The sequence below is a fragment of the Pangasianodon hypophthalmus genome, chromosome 25 (assembly GCF_027358585.1).
Source record: "Pangasianodon hypophthalmus isolate fPanHyp1 chromosome 25, fPanHyp1.pri, whole genome shotgun sequence".
NCBI classification, from domain to species: Eukaryota; Metazoa; Chordata; class Actinopteri; order Siluriformes; family Pangasiidae; genus Pangasianodon; species Pangasianodon hypophthalmus.
This window is the reverse complement of record NC_069734.1, coordinates 13,967,846-13,991,090: the sequence shown is the minus strand read 5'-3', so window position 1 is coordinate 13,991,090 and position 23,245 is coordinate 13,967,846. Positions and strand designations below refer to the sequence as shown.

Here is a 23,245-nt window from a genome sequence, read left to right as displayed (position 1 = left end):
CAGTATGTATTTATTGATAGAGACTTCAAAGCACTTCTGTAAGTCGTTCTGGATAAGCGCACCTGCCAAATGCCATAAATGTAAATGTAATTTGTTGATTCAGCTCTCTGATAATTCCTTCAGTATTTGGATCTTCACCACTAGAATACACAAAAAAACATTAGGTACTGTATATTTATACAGATTTCAATATTATATATCTGAATGACCATCAAAATACTGCAATTTCATCAGAAGTACGAAGAATGAAGAATCAGGAGTCCAAGAGCCAGGTTATAATAAAAGAGATGGTTTATTGCATGCACAAAGACAACCTGGACATTCTAAAGTCTAAAGAAAAATTGGAAATATTAGGCTTTTATACTGATGTGTATGTGCAAGGGGACCATATAGGTAATGCCCAAGGCTAAGATAGGAGAAAAACATGAGCAAGGACAGAATATCATGACCCATCATGAGTGAACAAAGGCAGTTACAAAAATCACATTAAATTGAATTGATATTAAAACGAATAGATCATGTATCCATTAACAAATAATCATGGAAAAATAGAAAATAATCCCATAGTAGTCATTTTTTTCCAAAAAGTAAAACAATATTTAGAAACCAGCTGGGAAAAAAGAAAGACACCCTATAATTCAGTAACTCGTAAAACCACCTTTAGCAAAATTAACCTGAAGTAAACGTTTTCAGTAGGAGTTTATCAGTCTCTCACATTGTTTTGGAGAAATGTTGGCCCACTCTTCTTTACAACATTGCTTCAGTTCATTGATGTTTGAGGGTATTTGTTTATGCACAGCTCTCTTAAGATCCTGCCACAGCATCTCAGTGGGGTTGAGGTCTGGACTTTGACTTGGCCATTCCAACAGTTTGCTTTTTTTTCTTCTTTAGCCATTCAGATGTCAATTTGCTGCTGTGCTTGGGATCGTTGTCCTGTTGCATGACCCCATTCCAGCCCAGCTTAGGTTGCTGGACAGCTGGCCTCACAAATATTCTGTTATAAAGTGGAGTTCATCATTGTCTCAATGACGACAAGTTGCCCAGGTCCTATGGCTACAAAACAAGCCTAAATCATCACCTCTCCACCACAATGTTTGACAGTTGGTTTGTGGTGATATGCTGTTTTTGATTTTCACCAAACAAGGCACTGTGCATGTTGACCATAGAATTTCTTATTTCATGTCCTGATATTTACATCTACATGTGTCAACAACTTAGAACATGGCACCTTTTGGTGGCAGACAACCCACTTCTAGGTAAGCAAAAGTATTGGAACAGATAGTCTTAAAGTAAATAACACTTAATATTTGGCTGCATATCTCTTGCTTGCAATAAACGCATCAAGCTGACAACCCACCATAATCTCACATTCATCTTTATATCTTAAACTAAAACGTCTTCAGTGCATAGCAAAAACAAAAGAATTGTTTCAAGAATTCCTTGCAGTTCCAATACTTTCGGATGGGACAGTCTTCTGATCCACATACCAGGAGGCGTGACCACGTATCTCACGTGGTTCATGGTTATTAATTTTCATAAGGTCACCACGAACACGCACACCAACACGTAAGCTCTTGAGCAGAGCACACATCCACACACAGACTCTCTCTCTCTCTCTCTCTGAAGCACCTATATCGCTGGTAAGTACCTTGCATTTCTAATGCTTCCTGCATAAACATACCCATTTCCACAGCACTTTTTTTTAAAGATGAATCACTGATTCATGTCATTTGGGTCATTCCTATGTCTAGAAAGAAAGTGTTTTTGAACTATGATCAGAATTGTGTGGAACTATGTGAGGTTTGTAAACATTTAGCCTTATCTAACATTCATTACAGTGTATTATGTACTTAATTCATCTATGTCATGTAGCTAATATGAAAAATCATCCACTGGGCCAATCAGAAACATCCTTCCCTGAGAAAAAACAAAGATAACAATAACAGAACAAACAAAAAACCATTCCAATGTCCAAACTTACTTTTTATTCATTAACAGGCCCCACTGCAGACCAGTTGCTTATTATCTGTGTTAACACTTTCAGGTCATACAGCAAATTCCAGGATCAATTTTGTTCTAATGCAAATAATGTTCAACATGTTAGACTTATCCTTAATTTAAAAGAGGGAAGGTAAAAAAATATTTTGAAACTTTTTAAATGTGCTTGTCTGTTCTAATCATGATTTTCCTTCTCCCTGCACCTGTCAATATTTAGAGTGCAAAGTGCATATCAACCAAAAGGAACAGTTTCTGTCACATATCAAGTGTTAGGCTGACCTGCTCTGTCTGCTCTGTTTCCAGACCAAAAAATCAGAGGAATGATGTTGGCTAGGATTTTTAATCATGCGTACAGAAGGGAATTTGTTTCTGTATGGAGAAGTGTAAGTCAACATCCTGGTCAAAGGTTTGATATTGGTGGGATTTATCCTCCGATTGTCACTCCATTTACACAGAAAGGAAATGTGGATTATCAAAGCCTAGATGAAAATCTACAAAAATATGGCAGTATACCTTTTAGAGGTAAGCATAACAGTTTTAAAAATAATGAAATTTGATTATTCAGCAGGACCTATAGCAGGACCTATACTTGATTAGTTTGTAAATATGATTTAGTTTATTTGTTAACAGAATATACTGTTTTAGAAGGTTGAATACAAGTGATTAGAAAATTTCATCATCTAGTGTATTATTAAGAGTCTGTTTCTTCCATTCTTACCCATAAAAATAAAGGCTTATCCCAAATTCTCATTTTACTGTCAGGTTTTGTGGTGCAGGGCTCTAATGGAGAGTACCCATATCTGACAACCGAAGAGCGCATAGATGTTGTAAGAAGAGTTAGAGAAGCTCTCCCTACAACAAAGCTAGTGATGGCTGGATCTGGCTGTGAATGTAAGATGCTTTTTGATGTTTGTGTGATTCACCAACCATTAATAAATGAATTCACATCATCTGACATCATCTGATAGTATATCCTATTCGTATACAGATGGGTGAGAAATTAAAGGAAAAGCAGCTATGTTATGCTGGGGACATTTTGACGACATGGTTTGGATCCACTTATCCCCTTAGACGGAAGGATAACTGCAAATCTATACATAGCTAAACATTCCTATCGTAATGGGAGTTGTCTCTTCCAGGATGACAATGCCCCCTTGAATAGCGCACGAGAGCCCACTGAATAAATCGATGAGCATGAAAATTATTTAAATCTTATGCTATGACCTTCACAGACACCAGATCCCAATCCATTTAAACACCAACCCATCATGGACCAACCCATCATGTATATTTGATAATGCATATAATGTAAATGCAAAATATCATAATCACATATGAGCATTCAACATGAAGATTGAACATCTGGAATTATTTTGTTCACATATTATTTTCTTTTTCACGAGCATTCGCTCACACACACTATTAAGACACAACCACAAAGGATAGGCTGTATACTTATATGTCAGGCACAAGATATAAGATTAATTTCAAAATAAAAGACCTACAAATAATTACATCCTCTACATAAAATTGTCTGTTATTGAAATGGCTCTGTACACTGTGGCCCTGATTTAAAACCACATGCAAACTTGTAAGCTGATTTACTACTGGATGACTTATTATATAGCTGATGAATATGGATTTGGGCCATTTTTACCTAAAGGTGTAAAATAGTTGCTGGTGTCTATGCTAACAGATTAGTTTAGGGCCCACAATGTGATTAACGTGAGTCACTTTGAGAATGGTGTTTGTGTGTTTAATTAATGTGACTGTTTCTGCCATTTGAATACAGAATTATTCAATTTACTAAAATTTAACAATAAGAAAGTTAATCAGTTCTTCAACATCTCACTGCCTTTAAATCATTATTATGTTTCTGGTATTGTCTTTGAGAATCCATGGATAATATTTTGCATATACAAAAACTTAAGTCACTGTTAGGGGTGTAACGATACACAAAATTCATTACAATATGATATGGTAGTGTCTTGATGTATTTTTCGAAACAGCAAAAATAAGCTTTGCCTGAATATGTACCTTCAGTTTCATTAATTAAAACATTCAACAATACAAAAGTATAATAATTTAAATTTAATAATGACAGTGTTTGCATAATCCATTCAGACCCTGTACGGGAAATGGGTCTGTTTATACAGGAAGCACTAGAAATGCATGGTACATACCATCAATATAATTATTAAATTAATTAATTAATTTATGTCTCATAAAGTAATCAGTCTCATTAAGTGATTAGTCTCATAAAATATCCCCTTTTTGGCTTAGAATTTTAATTAGAGATGAGACAGAACAAGAGAGATGAGCCTGATCAGCCTAATGGTGGCGCTACAGCAAAGTGTTTTACGTTGTTGCTCATATCTCCGAAAGTGTATGTCCTAAAGTGAAAACTCTTTTTGCTGTTTATTTCTTGGTTTTAATTTGCATAATATGCAAAACCTACTTTTGAGAACTTGTCCTATGTTTTTTTGTTGTTGTTCCGAACTACTAAGGGGAGTGTGCCCATCAATAAATATAAAAAACATGTTGACATTTGTAAACAATACGGCCACCACACGCCAATCAATTCTAGTGAGACGGAGCCTAAATTACTCATATAGCTGTAACTCATTGCTGGCTGTACTGATTTGCACAGAACATGAAATACGTATAACAGCACAAGATTCTGAGGTAGGTTGCAAATTTTGGGGTGTAGACATACATAGTGGTGGGGCTAAATTCAGATAACTGTTCCTCAGAAACCATAAATCTGACTGAGCTGAAATTTGGTATGCTGCACATACAGTTGGGTCCATAAGTATTTGACACAATTTTTGTAATTTTGCCTCTGTACACCACAGTGGATCTGAAATGAAGCAATCAAGATTGATTTAATTCAAGTGGTTTAACAAAAATATATAAAATGCAAGTGAAGGTGGCCATCACTAGGCTGAAAAAAAAAAAAAAATTGTGGCACTGTCCAAAATACTTATGGACCCAACTGTATGTGCATATGGACTTTTAATGATGACCTAATTACTTAAAAAAAACATGGCCGCCATCGGCCAATCAGATTTCAGCAGGCAATTGACAAGGTTAACACTGAGCTATCATCACAAAACTTGAATGATTGGTTTGGGTAGGGACCCCCTACTATTTGATGCAATCTCATTCAAATTGGCCACTGGGGGTGTTTGTGCACACAAAAAGAATCATATCTCTTGGAAAATGGTACACAATGAAACTTCTTTTTAAGGGTGAGTCTGTTGCTCACACTCTAAAAAGTGCCTTTTTCAGCTCTGTCCAATAATCTGCATAATATGGAAAACCTACTTTTGAACTAGTCCTGAGATTTTTGGCCCATCTTCACAAAATTGACATTAAACTACTCAGGAAGGTTTGAACATCAATAATGATCAAAAACATGCTGACATTTGTAAACAATTTGGCAGCCACATGTCAATCAGTTCTAAGGAGGTGGAGCCTGACTTACTTAAACAGCTACAATACAGGGTTATCATAGAAATATTGCTACCAAATTTGGTATTTATGTCTCACATCCCACCCTCTACTCAGCCAAATGAAATAACACATCCACCTGAAGGGGTGCTATAATAAATAAATTTACATTAAGTTTATATCTTCACAACTGGCTGATATACCTTCTGCCATCTTTAATTTTCTTAAAAAAAACAACAACTCCCATTTCAAGCTAGTCCTAGGCCGTTCATCTGATCAGCATAAAGCATGAACTATAGCAAGTAGAGAGTTTGATGACAAAAACATACTAAAACAATTTTGATTGGCCAAACCATTTTGATTGGCCAAACCATCAATGTAATTTTAGACCACTGCATGTATGTACTAAAAGAGCTGTATCTTCTGAATGCAAAGTCAAATTTCATACATAGCCACCATCGGCCAATCAGATTTCAGCAGGCATATGATAGAGTTAACATTGAGCTATCCTCACAAAACTTGAATGGTAGGTTCAGGTAGGGACCCACTACTATCTGATGCAATTTCAACACCATTCACCTTCGTGGCAGTTAGGCAATTAATAGTTAGGATGTTGCCAAGCCTATGAAAGAAACCACAGCGAAGCAACGAGACATGTGAAATAAAAACGAGGGGGAAATGTTCCAATATTTAGGGGCAGAATTATTTAATCTTAATTATTAATTAAGAGAATTATTAATCAGTTTAGTATATCTTCAATAAGTTTCAGGCCAAACCAACAAGGCATCAGCTAAGCCGGGGTGTTAAATTGAGCCCGGGCCACAACAGTTTTGTGTGCGTCATCAAAGGGCCAGTTGAAGTCTAATTATTAATTATTAGTAATTTTATTAAACACTCACACACACACACACACACACACACACATATATATGTATATATATTACAAAGTAGTAGATATAGTAAGTTAGATGCAACAACAAAATTTGTTTCTGTTTTTGTACAAGCAGCATTTCAAAATCAAAACATATTTGCTTAACAATGAAATGGTTGAATACATGTAGAACAACAGTGAGTACAAGAAATTAAAACAATTAAAAAATTATCATACAGGTAAATGAGGTGGTAATGTCAAGTGTGGAGATAAATATTGCTCAGGTTCCTCAGACGTTTGAGGTGGGCACAGGAGAGGGGCTGAAGGTGGGCTACCTGGACTCCACGTTTAAAGTTGATCTCTCCAGCAAGTATGGTATGGTAGCAATCCATAAAACAGAGTGGAGGTGGTCATCATTGATGCGTGATCTGTGTTTTGTTTTGTTGAGATTCATTACCGAAACAGCTGTTTGCACAGATAGGTGCTTCTAAACATAGAGAGGACATGGGCAGCATGAAGTTGGAGCTGAGGCATCAAAGCTTTAGGTAGGAGACGTAAAAACCAGCTATTGTAGCATCTTTGAATTTTGCTTTTAGCCTACTATTGCATTGTAGCTCAGTGAAGTGCCAGTCGAAGTCAGTGATCAACAGGTTCACTTTAGCCAAGCACAAGGAAAAGCAACCGGGATTGAGTTTGATATGCTCTGACAGGCAGGAAAGTGCACGAGACTCCCATAGCCGCAGTTTCGTCTGGAATGCTGTGACCACGTCGTACATCTCTGTTATGACCTGGCTGCGGCCCTGCAGCCTCTCATTCAGTTTACTGAGATGCTTGGTTACATCGCTCATTTACATCAAAAAATGTTTTTATGTTTTTTCATTACTAAGTAATAAAATAAGTAATAATTAGTAATAATTACTGAGTACTTCAATTAGTTCAAGTAATAAAAATATATTAAATTTTTTTTAAAAAAAAAAGAATGTTGGGGGGGAAGTTGGTAAATTGTTGCCGTATGGCAACAATTTGCAATGGTGGAAAGTATCGTATAGTCAAAAATAACACAAAATGCATGAGATTACAATTCCAATTACTGCATTTTTCAGACTACAAGTTGCAAAGTTTTTTTCGCCACCTAATAAGCATGTAAAAGTCTTCTATAGTTCCTTGATCAAACTGTAAATAACTGTGTAAAAACAGTATTTGTTTTACAACTGTTGTAATTTTCCAACTGCTGCCTTTGACTTGTTTCACAGTTCACCTAAAAATCCTACAGGTGGCACAGTTTGGCTTTTCTCCTAACCTGCTTTGGCCCCCGCATCTTAATTTCAGCCCAGCTGAGGAACACAGGTCACTGGCACTCTCCCAGGTGTTGTTTGAACCCACCCATTTTTCACTAACCAAAAATATTGGAATATGTGACTGAAAGGTGTTTCAAGTTGCCCAGGTGTACCCTGTTAGATTGATTATTTAAATATTTAATAGCTCTGAATGTCCACTCTTGGTTTAAGCCCTGGGTTTCACCTGTGAAGACTGCATTTGTTGTTTAAAAGCATAAACCACATGAAGACCAAAGGGATGTCTATGTGAGAAAAGCAAGCCATTTTGAAGCTAAGAAAAGAGGAATGCACAAGCATTGGGCATAGCCAATACAATAATTTGGAATGTTCTGAAAAAGAAAGAACTACTGGTGTACTAATAGCTAGACATGGAACAGGTTGGTCAAGGGAAACACCAGCAGTTGATGACAGAAACATTGTGAGAGCTGTGATGAAAACCCCAAAAAAACAGCAGACAGTGACATCACCAGCAACTACCACAGGGCAGGGGCGAAGGCATTAAGATCCACCTTTCAAAGAAGACTTCAAGAAAAGAAATATAGAGGCATTTCTACAAGATGCAAACCACTCATCAACAGTAAAGACCAGAAGACCAGGTTGGACAAAGATGAGCCACAGAAGTCCTGGAACAAAGATTAAACTCTACGAAATTGAGGGAAGTCCAAATTGTGGAGAAAGAAAGGATCTGCTCATGATCCAAAACATAGGAGCACGGTGGAGGTAATGTCATAGCTTGGGCTTGCATGGCTGCTTCTGGAATTATTGATGGTGAATCCAATCTAATTGGAAGGTTTTAGATTGATCAAATGAGTCACCAGACCTTAACCCAACTGAGCATGAATTTCATGTCCTGGAGAGGACACTGAAGGGAGAAACCCCCCAAAACAAACAACAACTGAATGCACAGAACAGATTGGTGATGTCAGTGGGTCACTGGCTTGATGCAGTTATTGCATGCAAGGGATATGCAACCAAATATTTGAGTGTTATTTAATTTTTAAGACTATCTGTCCCTTTAATTTTGCTCTCCTAAAAGGTGCCATATTTTAAGTTGTTTAACACCTCTAGATGTACATCACCTCTAGATGTACATCAGAAAATTAAAGCTGAAATTCGGCTCTATTGTCTGATATTCATATTTTGATCTCAAACCTAAATGTCTTCAGTGTATAGCAAAAAAAAAAGAACTGTCCTTGTTGTTCCAATACTTCAAATTAGTTTTGAAGTATTCAAATTAGCTTTTAACAATGGACATCGTCACAAAAAAGCTTTACAGAAATAAATACATTCAGGATATAAATTTTAAATGTACTTTCAGGTTTCAAATTTCATTCTTTTGTAGCACAGTGTTATTTGTTGGACTGAACTCTGATTTCTGCGGTCTGCATCACAGGCCAAAATGTAATACTTGCATCATCAGCATGAAACAAAACAAGAGTACTAATTCTGATTAGTAACAATCACAATCTAACAATCACATCAATGGAAAATTGGCTGCTGTCTGTCAAGCAGCAACATTTTTAGATCATTAGTCACTCACAAGAGGTCATTAGTATTTTAATGGAATTTAAAATGTATGGAGATGGGAATGGACTTTATGATGTGAAAGGACTTTATGAAGGTTCATATTTGTTGAATGGCTGTTGAAATGCTAATGTGGCCTGGGCAAAACTTGAGATTGACACCCCTGCTCCATATTAACAAGGCCAGTCCACTTTATGAAATCAAATGATAATTAGAACCTTTTCTGTATTCTTTCTCTAGCCACAAGAGCCACAATCCAAATGAGTGAGAGTATGGCCAGTGCAGGTGCTGACTGTGTGTTGGTAGTGACGCCGTGTTTTTATCATGGAAGAATGAATAGTAGTGCTCTCATTCACCACTATACACAGGTGAGTTATGTAATATAAAGTGAAGTAAGTAACGGTGGGGTTCCCTGGCCATTTTTAAAGTAAAAATGCTTTTTTACAGCATAGTGATAACCTACCATAGTACATATAAATATGTTTGTTTTAAGACCTGATTTGTGCTGTATATGAGCATTACTGTGTTGCCAGGCTTGCCCATGTTACAAAATAATTGTGTTCATTACCATCTGTGCCAGGTGATTGACTTAAATGAACCAGTTAGATAGCCAAGTATGATTGATATAGCTAGCTATTTACTGCTTACCTTAATCTGGAATACACTGTTAATAGACTGTTCAGATTTGCTGTTACTCATACATTTAATTATCTAAACAATGTTCAAAGCAGAAACTGGAACTCTGAGCATCTTTTGCTCTGCTATCTCTTATCGGTGTGCCCTGAAATAACTTTAAAGAGGTATTAAATAACAGTTGTTTTTGACAAAATGTGAAGACAAAACATGTTACAAAATCACCAAAAATGTATATACAGGCAGAAAGTAGCAAGCTAGACCTTAGTCTTGAAACACCACACTATGCTAAAATTAATGCATTTTTAGGAACTTAAATCTGGATTGCTTTTTAATTAGGTTAATATTAATCATGGTATCGTGCATGTACATGCATGTTTGTTTTTATAACACCAGTCAGAAGCAGTGCTCCTAATTTTGTTGTTTACAGAGATATACAATGACAATAAAGGCTTTCATTCATTCATTCATTCATTCATTCACATGAATAATTAGTGGCATTCCAGTGGCAACATTTGCTTTGACAGAATTTGTATGCATGTAAACATATAAAATAGATGGTCCTAGTCTTGGGAAAAAATTGCTTAAGCCCAAAGGACAGTTCTGGCATAAAACTAGAATTTAATATATTTAATATTTGTCATCACATGTAGTATTCTGTTGCATGGGGTTATATTGCTTACTGTCCATATTTTAGCAGAATGCATGATTTGGTCATTTTCCTGCTTTTATCCATCAAAGTAGTGAAAGCTACAATACAAAGCATGCAATACGCTAATAAGTAGTCAACCATTGGGAATCCCTACAAGATTTTGTAACCACTTTACTATAACATCATGGAGTGCATGAATCCAGTCAGCACATTCAGCTTTTTTAATTCCACTGCTTATGTTTTTAACAATTTTTTAATTTCCCATTTCATTATAGTCATCCCAGACTATAGCGTATTGCATCTCATTGTATTCATCCAAGTGTACTTATTAAACAAAGTTTGAAAAGATGTGTTTGTGACCGCAGTAATGTTAATAAGCCACTTAATTCACTAAGTGATCTGCCTGACCTTTTGGTATAAGTATGCTCTAGCTGTTGAATATAACATAGAATGCACACATTATCTATCAGTAAAACAGACATTTAGTGAGGATGCCGACACAGTTAAAAAAGACGGCTAAATGGGGAAACTTTGATAAAGCCTTTATTTCTTGTGCAGTTATTCCCAAACTGGGGCCTTTAGTACTGGTAACATTAGAAGGTAATAAAAATAAATTAATAAAAGTATTTGTGTTAGACTGATAGAGAATGTGTGCATTTTGTGTTATTTTTATCAACCAAAGCATCGTTACCCCTGAACTTCGGGCAAATATGAATTACTGAAATAATTAACTCTACACTGTTTACAAACTATGTCTGTGCTGTTATACAACAGGTAGTTGCTATGGTGTTGCCTGGTAGTTCCTATGGTATTACAGGTGGTTTTGAGATGGTTGCTTTGTGTTTGCTATGAAATTACAGGTGTTTGCTATGGTGTTTCAGGTGGCTGTTTGGGTATTGCTAAGTCATTGCTATGTCATTCCATGTGGTGGCAGAGGTTTTGCCACCATAGCACCCATTTGGGATACCATAGCAACCTCATAACTACACCAAGTCATTGGCTCGAGCTACCGCCTAACAACCACTTGGGATACCATAGCAAGGACCTAGAATACACTGAGCAATATCCTAGCAACAGTGTGGAATACCATAGCAACTGCTTAGCAACCACCTAGCAATACCCTAGAAACTAAGGTTGGATACCAGAGCAGCTACCTAGCAACACCCTAGTAACCACCTAGCAACACACTAGCAATCACCTGGGATGCCACAGCAATGACCTAGCAAACAGCAGCAACACCCTAGCAACAAACCGTAACACCATAGCAACCTCTTGGGATACCATAGCAACCTCATAGAAACACCTTAGCAACCACCTGGGATACTTTAGCAATGACCTAGTGACCACCTAGAAACACGCTACCAACCACTTAGGATATCATATGAATGACCTAGCAAAAACATAGCAACCACCTAACAACCAACTGGGATACCATAGCAGTGACCTAACAACCACCAAGCAACACCCTAACAACCACCTGGAATTCCATAGCAACCACCTAGTAACACCATAGCAATGAGCTGCAATACTATAGCAACAACATAGCAACCACGTTAAAGCCGCCTGGGATACCATATGAGTGAACTAGCAACCACCTAGCAACACCCTAGTAGCCCTAGCAACTACTTAATTGTTTTACCTTTAACCATATTTTAACCTTTAAATTTTTAAACATGACATTTTAACCATTTACCATTTTACAAATTTTAACTTTTTCAACATTTAACAGTGTATTCTTTTAGCAAGCTCTGTCAAGCTAACACATACACTATATCACCAAAGGTATGTGGACATCCTTCTTAATTATTGACTTAAACCTTTAATAGCACTTATCAGTAACAGGTGCATACAATCAAGCATGCCATGCAATCTTAATAGACAAACATTGGCAGTAGAATGTGTCATACTGATGAGTTCAGTGACTTTCAACATGGCACTGTCATAGGATGCCAGCTTTCCACAAGTTAGTTCATCAAAATTTCTGCCCTGCTAGATCTGCCCAGATCAATTGTAAGTGGTATTATTGTGAAATGGAAGCATCTAGGAGCAACAACAGCTCAGCCACGAAGCTGTAGACCGTGCAAACTCATAGAGAAGCGTTGGCGAGTGCTGAAGCACATAGTAAAAATCACCTATCTTCTGTTACATCACTCACTACAGAGTTCCAAACTGCCTCTGGAAGCAACATCAAGAACTGTGCATTGGGAGCATCTTGAAATGGGTTTCCATGGCCAAGCAGCTGTGCACAAGCACAAGATCACTATGCTACCAGACTGCATAGTGCCAGCAGTAAAGTTTGCTGTTGTTTTTCAGGGTTTTGGCTAGGCCCCTTGGTTACAATGAATAATAATATTAATGCTACAGCATACGAAGATATTTTAGACAATTGTGTGCTTCCAACTTCATGGCAACAGTTTCAGGAAGGCCCTTTCCTGTGCCAGAATGACTGTGCACCGGTGCATGGAGGCATGGAGGAACCCCATTGCCCTGCACAGGGCCCTACCTCAACCCCTCTGAACACTGTTGGGATTAATTGGAACGTCAATTGTGAGTCAGGCCTACTCATTCAACATCACTGCCTGACCTCACAAATGATCTTTTGAAATGGGGAAAACTCCCAGACACACTCCAAAATCAGGTAGAAAGCCTTCTCAGAAGAATGGAAACTGTAATAGCCTCAAAGTAAGGGACCAACTCCATATTAATGCCCTTGGTTTTGGAATGGGATGTCCACCAAGGTCATATAGATATGATCTTGGTCAGGTGTCTATATATGGTTTAAGATTTTGGGGGGTTGTCAACTATCAACTGCCTATTATGGGGCTACTCTAAAAATTCACTAGATTGTAGCCTACAGCATAAGTCAAGTGCACTCTTTTTAAAAGATTTAAATTAAGTTCTCAATTTAATTTTGTTTGAGGCTATGTCCTTATTAATGTCATCCTGCCCCACCAAAATCTATGGTCATGAGCCACAGCTGCTCATAAATATTCAGATTTTCGTTCAAGTTGTTAATGTTATTGGTTCTGAAAATGTGCACGAGGAGGTTGTTTTAGAATAGATGTCTGTTCATATTTCAATCGCTGATGCAGAAAAATTAGATCTCAGCAAATAATCATGATTGCAGCCATAAGGACTAAGTGCACATAGCCTAATGTGTCTGTATGGGCAGTTTAAACGTTTTTTGTTAATTTGTTTGCTTGTGGCTTTACACTGAGAGGCTTTTCCAAGCATATAGACTTAAGACTTGCATAGACTTAAGCTTTTACTGCTTATTAGTGTGTAACATTCTAGTTACTGCTACTAAATAATTGTGTTACTGATGTTTTAATACTCCACCCTTTAACACACAGGTAGCAGATTCCAGTCCTATACCCATCGTCCTGTATAGTGTGCCAGCCAACACCTTTCTGGATCTACCTGTGGATGCAGTGGTACAGTTATCCCAGCATCCAAATATAGTCGGTATCAAAGATAGTGGTGGAGATGTAAGAGCTACTTTCATTTTATTTATTTTTTTATTTATTTACTCAGTCACAGATTTGGGTTAAGAAACTAATCAATTAATTCTGTAGTTCCTTACTGTATGCCAGTCAACACAATCAGATTCTTTAGTTCCTTCCCACTTCATAAAAACATGCAGATAGGTAGACTGGGTACGAAATTGCCCCTGTGTGAATGAGTGTATGAATGTGTGTGTGCATGGTGTCATGCAATGGATTAGCATCCCATCCAGGGTTCCTGGGATAAGCTCCAGATCCAGTGTGATCCTGACCAGGGAAAGCAGTTACTGAACATGGATGAATGAATGGATGAATGAATGCATGAATGAAAGAATGAACGAACAACAACTTTGGTACCATTTAAGAGAAACACCTGAAGAAAATGCTTACTTTTTCCAACAAAAAGTTCACTTAATAGTTGATTTTTTAAAATAAGGATATTTGCACATATGTAAAATCTCTTTTGTTTTCCCTATGGTGATGTATGTATATATGGTCCCCTCACAAAATATTGGAACGGCAAGGCCAATTTTTTTGTGTTTGCTATACACTGAAGACATTTGGGTATGAGATCAAAAGTTGTATATGAGACGATAGATCAGAATTTCAACTTTCATTTCCTGATATTTACACCTAGATGTGTTAAACAACTTAGAACATGGCACCTTTGGTGGCACACCAATTTTTCACCAACCAAAAATATTGGAACATGTCACTGACAGGTATTTCTAGTTGCCCAGGTGTACCCTGTTAGACTGATTGTTTAACAGTTCATAGCTCTGAATGTCTACTCTTGGTTTGAGTCTTAGGTTTAGCCTGTGAAGACTCCATTTGTTGTTAAAAAGGATAAACCAATATGAAGACCAGAGAGCTGTCTATGGGAGAAAAGCAAGCCATTTTGAAGCTAAGAAAAGAGGGAAAATCAATCAGAGCCATTTGCAAGAAAATACAGAGATGAGCTGGAACCTCTACTAAAGTGATGGAATCTTGATTTAATCTTTATTAATGATGTTACTCATGATGATAGCAGCAGAATCAGTTCAGAAGTCTACAGAAATAATGTGTCTTCCAATTTACAGAGAACTGAATCCAGGCAGAAAACCTGAGCCAAATCAACATGCAGACCAATAATCCCCTGTGGTGAGCCCAAACGGGAGCAAGACCTCGAAAGAACAAGAACTTTAATTTACTTTAAGACTGTCTATTCCTATAATTTTGCTCACCTAAAAATTGGGTGGTGTGCCACCAAAGGTGCCATGTTCTAAGTTGTTTAACACATCTAGATGTAAATATCAGGAAATGACAGTTGAAATTCTGACCCAGCATCTCGTATTCATCTTTTGATCTCAAACCCAAATGTACCCAATATATGTATGTATGTGTGTGTATCTATATCTATCTATCTATCTGTCTATCTATATATATATATATATATATATATATATATATATATATATATATATATATATATATATATATATATACACACACACACACACACACACACATATATATATATATATATATATATATATATATATGTGTGTGTGTGTGTGTGTGTGTATGTGTGTGTGTGCAAAGTACCTCCATTGTGTGTACCTCCATTTTCAGGGGCTCAGAGGTATTTGGACAAAGTGACATAATTGTAAATATAACCATAATTTTAATACTTGGATGAAAACCCTTTGCAGTCAATGACTGCCTGAAGTCTGGAGCCCATGGAGCCCATTTTCTCAAATTCTGAGTTTCCTCCCTGGAGATGCTTTGCCAGGCCTTCACTGCAGCCACCTTCAGTTGCTGCTTGTTTGTGGGTCTTTCTGCCTTCAGTCTTGTCTTCAATAAGTGAAAAGCATGCTCTATTGGGTTGAGATCAGGCAACTGACTTGGCCATTGAAGAATATTCCATTTCTTTGCCTTCAAAAAGTCTTGAGTTGCTTTCGCAGTATGTTTAGGGTCATTATCCACCTGCACTGTGAAGCGGTGTCCTATCAGTTTTGTAACATTTGGCTGAATGTGAGCAGAGAGTATAGCCCTGTACACCTCAGAATTCATCTTGCTACTTCTCTCAGCAGTCACATCATCAATAAACACCAGTGAGCCCGTTCCATTGGCAGCCATACATGCCCATGCCATAACACTCCCTCCACCATGTTTGACACATGATGTGGTATACTTTGAATCATGAGCCTGTTCCTTTCTTTCACTTTACTTTTCTCTTCCCATCATTCTGGTACAAGTTAATCTTGGTTTCATCAGTCCAAAGAATCTTATTCCAGAACATGGGAGGCTTTTTTTTAGATGTTTTCTGGCAAAGTCTAATCTGGCTTTCCTGTTCTTGAATGTTACCAGCAGTTTGCACCTTGTCGTAAACCATCTGTATTTACATTCATGATACGCCTACCTTCTCCAGAGTATTCTGAGGTGTAGACTTTTTGAAGGCAAAGAAATGGAATATTCTTCAATGGCCAAGTCAGTCGCCTGATCTTGACCCAAAAGAGCATGCTTTTCACTTACTGAAGACAAGACTGAAGGCAGAAAGACCCACAAACAAGCAGCAACTGAAGGTGGCTGCAGTGAAGGCCTGGCAAAGCATCTCCAGGGAGGAAAATCAAAATTTGAGTTTTGAGAACATGGGAATGACTTCAGGCAGTCATTGACTGCAAAGGGTTTTCATCCAAGTATTAAAATTATGGTTATATTTACAATTATGTAAACCTTTGAGCCCCTGAAAATGGAGGTCCTTTGCTGAAAATCGCTGTAATTCCTAAATGGTAAATGCCATATTTTTGTGGAACCTCTTAAAATAAAGCTGAAAGTCTACACTTCGATCACATCTTGATTGTTTTATTTCAAATCTATTGTGGTGGTGTATATAGGCAAAATCACAAAAACTCTGTCATTGTCCAAATACTTCAGACCTAACTGTATATATGAAATATGTCCATAGGTATTTAGACAGTTACACAATTTTGGTAATTTTACCCCTGTATACAACCATAGTGGATTTGAAATGAAGCAAATATGTTCAAAAAATATTGCACTAACTGTTTACGAATTATACTTTTTTTTTTACATAGTCCCCCCATTTTCACAAGGTCGAAAGTAATTGGACAAACTAACATGATCATAAATATTAGGATTATTTTTAATACTTGGATGCAAATCCTTTGCAGTCAATGACTGCCTGATCCTGTCTGGAAACAGGGACATCACCAAATGCTGAGATTCCTCTCTTGAGATGCTTTGCCAGGCCTTTACTGCCGCCTCCTTCAGTTGCTGCTTGTTTGTGGGTTTTTCTGCCTTCAGTTATGTCTTCAGTAAGTGAAAAGCATGCTCTATTGGGTTGAGGTCAGGTGACTGACTCTGCCATTTAAGAACATTCCATTTCAAAGCTCTTGAGTTGCTTTTGTGGTATGTTTTGGGTCATTATCCATCTGTACTGTGATGCACTGTCCTATCAGTTTTGCAGCATTTGACTGAATCTGAGCAGAAGCAGAAAGTATAGCTCTATACACTTCGGAATTCATCCTGCTACTTCTATCAGCAGTCATGTCATCAATAAACACCAGTGACCAAGTTCCACTGGCAGCCATACATGCCCATGCCATAACACTTCCTCCACATATTTGACAGATAATGTGGTTTGCTTTGGATCATGAGCCCTTCCTTTCCTTCTCCATACTCTTCTCTTCCCATCATTCTGGTACAAGTTACTCTTGCATCAGAACTGGTCAGGCATTTTTAGAGGTTTTTTAGCAAAGTCTAATCTGGCTTTTCTGTTCTTGATTGTTACCAGTGGTTTGCATCTTGAGCTAAACGGCCTGTATTTATGTTCATGAAGGTGTCTCTTGATTGTAGACTTTGACAATGATACACCTACCTCTACAGAGTGTTCTTGACTTGGATAGATGTTGTGAAAGGGTTTTTCCTCACCAAGGAAAGAATTCTGCAATCATCCACTTTAATTCTGCGATCATCCAGGCCTTTTGGTGTTGCTGAGTTTGCCAGTACATTCCTTCTTTTTAGGAATGTACCATACTGTTGATTTGGCCACTCCTAAAATTTCTGCTATCTCTCTGATAGTTCTGTTTTGTCTTTTCAGCCGAATGATGGCCTAATTCACTTGCACACCTCTTTGGACCGCATTGTGAGAGTTCCAATGAACAGCTACCAAATGCAAATTCAACACTTGGAATCAACTCCAAACCTTTTATCCTCTTAATTTGTCATGAAATAAGGAGGAAACTGGCCACATCTGCCCATTAAACTGCTTATCAGTCAACTGTCCAATTACTTTTGAGCCTGTGAAAATGGAGGTACTATGTAAAAAAAAATGGCTGTAGCTCCTAAATGATTAATGCAATATTTTTTGTTAAACCCCTTGATTTAAAGCTGAAAGTCTATACACACACACACACACACACACACACATATATATATATATATATATATCAGCCAATCACGTGGCAGCAGCGCAGTGCATAAAATCATGCAGATACAGGTCAAGAGCCGGACAGTTGAAGATTAGAAAAAAAATCACCTAGTCTTATTCCAGTCTTCAACTGTCCAGTTTGGGTGAGTCTGTGCCTGTGATAGCCTCAGATTCTTGTTCTTGGCTGACAGGAGTGGAATCTTATGTGGTCTTCTGCTGTCGTAGTCCATCCACCTCAAGGTTTGATGTTTGTGCTGAGATGCTTTTCTGCTCACCACAGTTGTGAAGAGTGCTTATTTGAGTTACTTATTTAAGTTGACTTCCTGTCAGCTCAAACCAGTCTGGTCATTCTCCTCTGATCTCTCTCATCAACAAGGTGTTTCAGCCAGCAGACATTTTACACACATAGGATGCTTTTTTTGTTTGTTTGTTTCTCGCACCATTCTGTGTAAATTCTAGAGACTGTTGTGTGTGAAACGTCCCAGGACATCAGCAGTTTCTGAAATATTCAAACCAGCCCATCTGGTACCAATATCACGATCAAAGTCATAGAGATCAGACTTTTTCTTCATTCTGATGTTTGATATGAACATTAACTGACACACTTGCCCTGTATCTGCATGATTTTTGCATTGTGTTGCCACACGATTGACTGATTAGATAACTGCATGAATGTGCAGGTGTACAGGTGTTCCTAATAAAGTGGATGGTGAGTGTATGTTCATTCATTTTTGCTCATTTTATTTAGGCTTGTGAGTAAATTTGCATTTTGGTGTATATAATTCTATATGGATTGACTGTATATCTTATGCATGGATTTCAACTTACTGCTTCACACTATTTTTTACAACAGCTGATAGCAATTAACATTTTCAACATTAGACACATCTTGTAATGCATAATTTTGTGAAATGTAGTCAGATGTTTTAAGATAAATCAAGCCAGTCCATAAATAATTCTTTCCTTTTTCTTTTCACGTTGGGAGCAACTGATAGATTACAAGAATAAGTCTGATTGTATACAAAACCAGATCACAGGACTTCCAGGTGTTGGCAGGATCAGCTGGATTCCTCATGGCTGCCTATTTAGTAGGTGAGGCAATTGTTCTAGTCTCTAGTCAACTTCTAGTACACACATTTATTTGCATTTTTTTTTTTTAAGTCTGAGACCACATTGAAAATCTGGGATTTGTTTTTCATTTGAAACTGGAAATAAACAAAGTTTTTAGAATTTTTAAATATTTAAAACAAAGAAATAAAAGTTTAATATCTTGAATAGTTAATATTTGAGATTCTGCAGGTCGCTATATAAATGTAAGCAAAATTGTGATATTGACCATGTTAACTGCTTCGTACAAAAGGTCAGATTTTCCTCAAGCTTAATCTCTTCTATTGAGGCATATGTTCAGACGACACTCCGATGGATTTCATCTAAAATGGATCATAATGTTTTGCACAAACATACCAGCTTGAGTGCATACTGTCATTAAAGCAAAAAGGGGACATACCAAATACTCTAACTATAGAGTATACTATAACTCTAAAATTCATGTAAATATTTCAAAGATTCTACTTTTCACTCAAGTTGTTTTCAATAATACAATTTGTACTGAAAATTATTGTATTAAATTGGAAGAAAATGCAAAATAGCTTTTTCACTACTGGCCTCAGACTTTTAGACCTCACTGTACATTTTGAGTGATCCAACTTGTATTACATACCTTTATAAAACATCAACAGTATATCTGGATAGATTCACAAAGATCTGAATGGAGTACTTTTAGGAATTGAGTATATATACAGTAAATAAGCATACATTTTGCATGTGAAGAATATATTTTTTGATGAAGTAACTACTAATTGTGGACTGACATTAACTGTTTCTTTCTTTTATTTTTTCTTTCTTTTGAAGGTGCTGTTGGGGGAGTGTGTGCTTTAGCAAATGTTTTGGGTCAGCAGGTGTGTGAGCTAGCACAGCTATGTACATCAGGACAATGGGACAAAGCCAAAGAACTCCAATACCGTCTTATTGAACCAAACATGGCGGTGAGGTTCATATAACCATTTTCACCTGATATTGCAAAAAAGTGTTAATAACATTTATGCTTGTTAGTGCTAAAGGGCCTTATATTATATTTGGTTGTGTCCCCATTACTGCCCTCCCTGTCACATTTTAAAAGACATAATAACACTTCAGTAATACATCATAATTTGAGACGAACATTCAGTATCTTATTTTTTTTCCCTCACTATTCTTAATTATTTAGTATACACATTAGGCTTGCCACAGTCTTACTTTCCTCTGTAACATGTTCTCCTCTCCTTCTCACCAACCACTGAAAAAACTTTTTTTTTGTCTATCATATACCTGTTTTAATAATTATCAATGGTAGAAACAATAAAACGCCCCCACCTTAGCCAACACAAAAACAGCCAATATTAACTAGTTGTACCTCAAAGGAAATTTTTAAAAACAGCTGAAATTGCACACAAATGTCCCCAAAAACAGCCTTAATTTATACAAATTTCCACAAAAGGATGACAAAAGAATCAATAAATGAATACACCACACATTGCTACATATTGGGCCTAATTTATCAATCTTTATTAAAGCGGGATATGAAAAGATTTTTGTTGTTCGTACGAGCATTTCCACAAGAAATTTGGTATTCATGAAAAACCTGTATAAAAACCTGCATAAGAAGACTAACTAATGTAAATATTGTCAACTTCAAATCATACAATTTGCATGGATTACTGCACTTTTATACAGTATATGGATTATACTGTCGAGTTTAATTTGCTTATTTTTTATTACATTTACAGCATTTAGCAGACACTCTTATCCAGGGAATAAGCTGGTCTATCTGCACTTAGCTGTAATCCATAAACAGATGCCTCAGCTGACAGAAGATTTTGTGCTATCTTATTATTATTAACATTATCGATTACTAATTATTTTTATAGGCATAGTAGTGTTCCAGATAGCTTTCACTTCTGACTTTCACGCTTTACTCTGAGCATTCATTTCATACTCCCAACCTTCTGTGCACTTGAACTTTTATAGAGTTTTGTGGGCATCACTAAATGCAAATGCTGTGACAGGAACTTGCTTTGCATGTTACGGGTGATCAACATATGCACACGAGTACGAAGAAAATCTGTGCTTCCGAAACGTTTGTAAATGATTTTTTGGAGAGATACAGGGAAAAAAAGCTTATTGAATTTACTTAATTCAAATGCAGACATTGGTTCCATGTGAAGGTACTGAGTTAGGTTAACAATTTTTGTTTGTACATCCAACATGATTTGATTATTTATTTTCAAAGCCCTGATAATTCAAAGTAGTAATTAGAAACTTATTTAAAATAAATTTACTATAAGTAATGAAATCAGAAATCAAATTTGATAAGAAGCTAAACATTTTAATGTAAACTATATATATATATATATATATATATATATATATATATATATATATATATATATATATATATATATGTTCTCTTAAATCTGACTGACCACATACTGTATATGCCCTTTTGTTCAGTTCTCCACAAGTTATATGGAGCGATGCCTTAATATATGAAAGCATTTTTTTTTTTTTGTTTATTCATAAATATGGTATTTATTTTGGAGTTGAATAAGGCAATGTTTAGGTCTGGCCAAATAGTGCATCTCGTAATAGTGTCATGAATTTTTATGTCCTGCGAGCATGGTTGCCAGGTTCCTTTGGTGGCCGACAGGGGCCAACGTGCTGCAAATTTAAGAAAACACATGCAAATACAGAAAAAATGTGCAAATGCAGAAAACACATACAAATACAGAAAACACATGCTAATGCAGAAAACAGATGCATTAAACTGCCAACACATGGATGGTGTCAAAAGGGGGCCAACACGCTGCAAATACAGAGAACAAAGGCAAAATCAAATGCTGCAATAAGCTGGTTTACAACAAAACGTAAATGTTTCCGAGGGATGTGTGATGGAAACACCTGGTGGATCATTTAAAAAAAAAAAAAAAAGCGTGACTGGTTGTTTTAACACTGCGGTGCGCCTGATCGCCTACTTTGTATGGAGCTCTACACCAAATAGCAGAAACTGAACGTTTTATGCAGTTAAGACAGGAAAAGAAATCTAAACTCTTCCTCAAGCCATGACATGGCCAGTGTGCTAGCCTTTAATACAGGCATGACTATGCTACAGGCCATGAGGGAAAGAATTTTTCTCTGTTTGAGGACGATTTTCCACAGCTAGCTGTTACTCCAAGTAAACCTCCTGCCTCAAAGAAGAAAATGCCCCATACCGCCTGCTGAAGCTGACATCATTGCTATACTTTCTCAGCTGATTAACAAGGGTGTAATAACTTATTATTACACCCTGGGGAGAGAAGTATGAAGTGGTGGCCGCTGGTGATGAGAGCTCGAGTGGAAGGGAAATCTGCCTCCTTTGTTGGCGCCAAAGCCTTCATTCAGGGAAAAGGAGAACTTTTGATCTGAGCCCAAACTTTTGTGGGTGGGCCTGCTTATTTCACCCACTCAGGGGACTTGTTTTTTAAACTCAGGGTTAGCTCAGGGTTAGCTCAGGATTATTTAGTCAACCTATAATGTTCTGGATGATGACAGAATGTCTATAGTTTAAGCTGCTATTGTTAAATGGTGCTGCTTGTTCTTGTTCTAGTTATGTTATTATCATTAGTTTCACTTAATTTTATGGAGTTAAGAGAGAAGCCTTATTTTTACAAGTTAAACAACTTCAAACTGATTTTGTTGTTTTCCCAATATTCATATTCCTTAACACAAGATTGCAAATTGTGGAATTCACAATGGGGTGATGAGTCT

General features: G+C 36.9%; 1 protein-coding gene across 2 annotated transcripts in view; it reads left to right on the top strand.

Moving 5' to 3' along the window:
- Positions 1-1,507: 1,507 nt before the first annotated feature.
- The window catches only part of hoga1 (4-hydroxy-2-oxoglutarate aldolase 1), a 29,160-nt gene continuing 7,422 nt past the window's right edge, over positions 1,508-23,245 (top strand). Inside the window, exons 1-7 of one of the 2 annotated variants that reach the window (XM_026946728.3) lie at positions 1,509-1,640; positions 2,302-2,520; positions 2,761-2,889; positions 9,424-9,551; positions 13,822-13,956; positions 19,399-19,495; positions 20,315-20,448. In XM_026946728.3, the coding sequence (XP_026802529.1) occupies positions 2,319-2,520; positions 2,761-2,889; positions 9,424-9,551; positions 13,822-13,956; positions 19,399-19,495; positions 20,315-20,448 (825 nt within the window). In that variant the 5' untranslated portion in view covers positions 1,509-1,640; positions 2,302-2,318. Of the gene's footprint in view, positions 1,641-2,301; positions 2,521-2,760; positions 2,890-9,423; positions 9,552-13,821; positions 13,957-19,398; positions 19,496-20,314; positions 20,449-23,245 lie in introns of both variants that reach the window. The other variant, XM_053229587.1, reaches the window with a different exon arrangement.